Source organism: Bison bison, unplaced genomic scaffold, assembly GCF_000754665.1.
Source record: "Bison bison bison isolate TAMUID 2011002044 unplaced genomic scaffold, Bison_UMD1.0 scf7180017864144, whole genome shotgun sequence".
In the NCBI taxonomy this organism is placed as follows: Eukaryota; Metazoa; Chordata; class Mammalia; order Artiodactyla; family Bovidae; genus Bison; species Bison bison.
In genome coordinates this window covers 1,692,085-1,697,034 of record NW_011494716.1, presented here as the reverse complement: position 1 = coordinate 1,697,034, position 4,950 = coordinate 1,692,085, and the positions used below count along the sequence as shown (strand labels likewise).

The following is a 4,950-nucleotide window of genomic DNA, read 5'->3' as shown; positions in this document are numbered from 1 at the left end:
GCCCCCCCTCACCTGGCGTTGAAGCCGCGGCCGTGGCGGGCGCAGCCCTCCCAGTGGCAGCAGTAGCCCGCGTCCTTCTCAGGCTTCACGTGGTAGTCGTTGACGTGGTCTACCAGGTCTTGGAGGAGCTCGAAGGGCTGGTTACACTGCGAGGCCAGGAGCGTGCTGAGCCCACGAGGGGGCCGCCCGCCCCAGACCCTGCCCCGCCCGGCTCCCCGCTCACCTTGGCCCAGCGACACACCAGCTGCTTGGGCAGGGGCAGCTCTGGCGAGAGGCACTTGTCCTTGGGAGGGGTGAGGAAGGAGGAAGCAGGCAGATGCAGGGCCCCCCCAGAGCCCAGCGGCAGGAAGAACTGGAAGGAGCTGGGGACACCGTCCAGGTAGCGCAGAGGCTGGAGGTCCTGGGGGAAGCAGGGGGCAGAGTGGGTCAGCAGCTGCCCACCTGGCCCATCTCCCTCTGTCCAGGAGCTGAGCGGTGCCCCACACAGGACATGTCCCAACCCCAACCTCTGGTACCTGTGCACAGGACCTCTGTGGAGAGTCCATGCAGATGTAAGTTTAGAGAAGGTCAGGCTGCCTGGGGACCCTAAACCCAGTGAACAGTGTCTCCACAAGAGAAAGAGGGAGATTTGGAGACACACACAGACGGGAGGAGGCCATGTGATGACAGGCAGAGAGACTGGAGTGACGTGGCCACAAGGCAAGGGGCCAGAAGCGGCCAGGAAAGAGCCCTCCAGAGCCTCAAGAGGGCACACAGCCCCATCAGCACGGTGATTCTGGACTTCAGGTTCCAGAATACACTTCTGCCACTTTAAACCACACAGTTTGTCGTCCTTTGTAACAGTGGCCCCAGGAGGTAAGTGCACCATCTCGAGAACGCGTGTCTCCCCCTTACCGGGCCGGCGGGCACTGTGGGCAGGTCCCCGTTGCCCTGGCGCTCTGGGGACAGCGAGCTGCTGCCGTTGGGGGAATCCAGCCCAGACGGTGGCGACAAGCTGAGGTCCACCAGGGGGGCTGCCGAAAAGCGTCCCTCCACCTTCTCGGGGAACTTGGGGTTCAGCAGGAAGCCTAGGGCAAAGGCAGGATTTGGGGGTACTGGAGCCAGGAGTCCCGGCGGTCCAGGCCCTCCCGCCCATGACTCCTCCGCTGTGACTCGGAGCAGACGCTAGCCATGGCGCCCCCATCCCCGGCCACCCCGGAACCCAGGAATTGAAGCCTCCACAGCCAACAGGTGTGGCGTCTGCCAAGGTGGGAGCCTGGCCATTGGTTAAGACAGGAAGTACTCATTCTTCAGATGGGGGTGGGCTGGCACACAGGGTAAGTAACTGAACAGGAACTTGAATCCAGGGCCCGTGGCTCCCGTCACAATGTCAGGTTAAGGACTTTACTCACTTTCCCCCCAAGTCCCTTTCTGCTTCAGTGCCCACTTCTGTAACATGAAAGGTTTGGGCTGGGTGGCCCAGCTCAGATACGGTAGATCCAGTTTTCAGGGTCCACATTCAGAAATGGAGCAGAAGACCTGGGCCTCAAGTAACCCCCGCCACCCAGAGAAGCACCTGCTGGGCTTGATCCCCCGTCTGCCTGGCTGGCCGATCACACTGCCTCAGAGCGCAGACACAGGGCCACAAGGCCTTCTGTTACTACCTGTGCATTCCCTGCTGCCCCTTAAAGCTCCCCCAAATCCAGCCAGAGGCCTCAGTCTGAATACTAGCTCTGCCGAGCCAGCTTCAGGAGCTGGGCTGGTCAGTCGTCTCCTCCCAGGGACAGTGATGAACATGCAGAGATGAACTGCTGGGAGGGTGGGTAGACAGTGTCAGGGGCGGGGCACCCTAAGTGAGGCTGTGAGGGGCTGCGACTGCGTCCAGGTGAGCCCATCGGGGGACGTTTTTCCTATCGCCAGGGCTCCGAGATCGCTGCTCTGCCCCAGGCATGCAGTACCTGACGGTGGGGAGCCCGGGGAGCCGGGCGTGGGGCTATCGTCCGCAAGACCAAGCTCCCTGTGCAGGGCTCGGTGCCGGGCTGCGCTCAGCGTCCTCTCCCGCTTCTCTCTCGCCGCCCGGAGCTTGGTGATGCTCAGCTTCAGGTCGAGCGGCTCGTCCAAGGAGTGCATGGTGGTGGGGGCCGGGGGGTGGGGGCGGCGGCAGCGGCAGGCAGCGGAGGGCTCCGGAGCTGGTATTCAGGCAGGAACCTGAGAGCAAGCAGGAGCTGTGCTGTGACACTGGGACCCCAGACTCATCCTCAGGCTGCCCCCACTAAAGCCCAAAGGAGCAGAGAGGCAGTGTGTGCAGGGCAGTGTGAAGGCTGTCTCCTGGGCACAGAGACCCTCTCGGTGGCCCCAGACAGCAGGTATATCAGACAGAGCCAACCACTGACCCGGATCTAACGCATTCATCTCCCGCAAGGCTTTCTGGGAAGCAAAGCTCACAGGGTCCAAGCCTGCCACAAACCGAGCCTTAGCGACAGCCTCAAGCTGCAGAGCTAGGCAGTAGCACAGCCTTCAGATCCAAGGCCAGATCTTCTCCCTGGAACTGGCCAGGCAAGTCCCAAAGGTCATTTCTGACTGGGTGGGAGGTCATGCCTGGGACACATGCCTGATTTGAGCCAGAAGACCCAGAACCAGGCCAGAAGGGCAATGAGTGTCTTCCCAGATAGCCCTCAAAGGGCCTAGCTACTGACCAATGAGCCAACCCCTCTAGGCAGCCCCCAAAACTCCAAGGGAATGAGGCCCAGAGCCTGTCCCAGGCAAGCCTTGCAAAGCACGGCCTGCTTCCAAGGGTTGGGCGGACAGACGGGTGGCCTTGCGTTCCAGGACGGAGGGCCCCACCGGCTGGGGAGCCAGAGGCTCTGAGCCACCACCAGGGGGCAGCTGGGGACTACGGCCCAGCCAAGACCAGCGTAGGGGAAAGTGATCAGCTGTCTAGTGGTTAGTAAAACACATATATACATAATTTTTTAAATAGTGATGATACTCTTTTTTTGAGTGGTACATTTTCACCACTTCCTTAGAATTTCTCAACGGCATAACATTCTTCACATGTAAAAAAACCCAAGAGCAAGATCAACTATTCATTTCAAATTCAAACATCATTTTTCACGGCAGCAAACTTCACATGCTGGGAAACGCTGTTTCCTTGTGTTTGTTCATTGAGATGATTGCACTCTGACAATCTATCTGCCAAAGAAGATAATCCCTGCCGTTCACCGACTCCAGCTCTTCACAATTTTATACAGAACATCCCCAAGACCACCATGTGGTAAAAAGACTTTGTATATTTCACTAGTGTGTGTGCTTGCTGAGCTGCCTGGAGCTTTCCATGGAGGGTGGGGACCCATGTTCCCAGTCATCTTCTCCAGGACAAACCGCCTTGCCCCAGCTCCAAGCCTCCTCTCATCCATCTCCCAGATAAGACCCTGAGTGCACACAGGTCACAAAGTCCTCACTTAGGGCCCTCTGCTTCTGAGGACACATCCCAAGACCCCAGTACATGGCGAAACGACGCTGGAGTCTCTGAGCCTGGGGAGGGGGCTGCATTATCATGGTACTGGTGGTTGCACTTGGCCATGGGACCGAAATCTATGACTTGACTTGTTCCTACATCAGGTGGGAGCTGGCAGATCCGTCTGGATGAACCCGCACGCAGGGCATGCGTAGGTCGGGAGTTCTCAGTGACGCCAGGGGCTGGGACCACACTGCCACCTTGTCCTTAGGAGCTCCAGCCCTAGACAGGCAGGTGGGTGGGTGAGAGTGATAAATGGACCTGGGCCCCCTCCAATCTCCCTCTGTCTGGGCAGGGAGCTGCCCTCTGCCTGACCCACCCCCCAGTGATGTCTGTCTGTCTGTGTGTCTGCCTGTCCCTCCACCTGTTTATTTTTAGACACAGGCCCAGTCCAACCTCCCTGAAGCTCCTCTGTGCTGGGAGCCTGGAAGGGGAGGAAGGAAGTAAATATTTATGCTGATTAAGAATTCAGGAGCCAGGAAGGGCTGGTGGCCTGGTCCTTCAGCTGGCCTAGGGCCACAGGCCTCCCCACAGCCTGTCCCCCGCCCCCTACCCGATCTCTTGGAGGAGACCACAAGGGCAGGATGGTTTGGGAACTGGGAATTCAGACTGACATTGACTTAACAGCAACACTGCTCAAGTAACGTCCTTTGGCACCTGCCTACTGCACCCCACCCCACCCCAGGTCCCCGCCAGAGGGGAATCAGGGAGGAACCATGGGTCACCTGGTTTGGAGACTTGCAGGAGACACTGCCTCAGCTCAGAAAGAGGGAGGACCCCAAAAGGAGCTAGTCTCCCAGGGTGAAGCTGGGACTCCAGCACCTCCTCAATCAGCAGACCCAGTCCCCAGAGACCCCACCCTAAGCCCCCTACTTCCTGCCACTGGTCCTGCCCTGGGAACACGGGTTCATTCTGATGGAGCCAGAGTAAAGCCAGGAGACCAAAACTGGTCACTCCTAGAAAAGAAGGAAGGATCAGCCACCAACACCCACAGCTCCCAGCACTCCCCCACCCCAGGCTGTCCCCATCCATCCAAGGGTAAGACGCCTGTGACCCTCCTTCCTGCTTTGACTGTGGTCAACCTGAAAGTGTCCCCTTTCACTCCCCACAGGCAGGGAGGTGGCCAGTTCTGGGCTCGGGCTCTGCTCTTTGTTCCCGGGTTGGATGAAGAGGGGCAGGCGAGAGCCAGTGTCACTTCTCTGGGGCCTCAGAGGCCCTGAGCCGGACGCACCCGCGCCAGAACCCCGGGACTGGCACGGCAATCACCCCCCTGGAGGCCGGCTAGCCAGCCATCACTGGATTGATTTTCGGGGGGGGGCGGGTGGACATTCGGTGTTTGTTTTCGGGATAAGGACAGGGACCCGCCTCGCCGAGAGCAGAGGCAAGTTTCTTAGGCAGCGCGGAGCCCAGAGAGGGCCGGTGCCCAGCGGGTGCCGGGCGGAGCCTGGCTGCAG

At 59.6% G+C, this 4,950-nt stretch overlaps 1 protein-coding gene across 1 annotated transcript in view; it reads right to left on the bottom strand.

Moving 5' to 3' along the window:
• Window positions 1–4,246, bottom strand: part of GLIS2 (GLIS family zinc finger 2) — a 6,633-nt gene extending 2,387 nt beyond the window's left edge. Inside the window, exons 1-4 of the mRNA XM_010840491.1 lie at window positions 1,938–4,246; window positions 895–1,067; window positions 224–400; window positions 12–146 (exon numbers count right to left, since the gene is read on the bottom strand). Of these exons, the coding sequence (XP_010838793.1) occupies window positions 12–146; window positions 224–400; window positions 895–1,067; window positions 1,938–2,109 (657 nt within the window). The 5' untranslated portion in view covers window positions 2,110–4,246. The remainder of the gene's footprint in view (window positions 1–11; window positions 147–223; window positions 401–894; window positions 1,068–1,937) is intronic.
• Window positions 4,247–4,950: the final 704 nt, after the last annotated feature.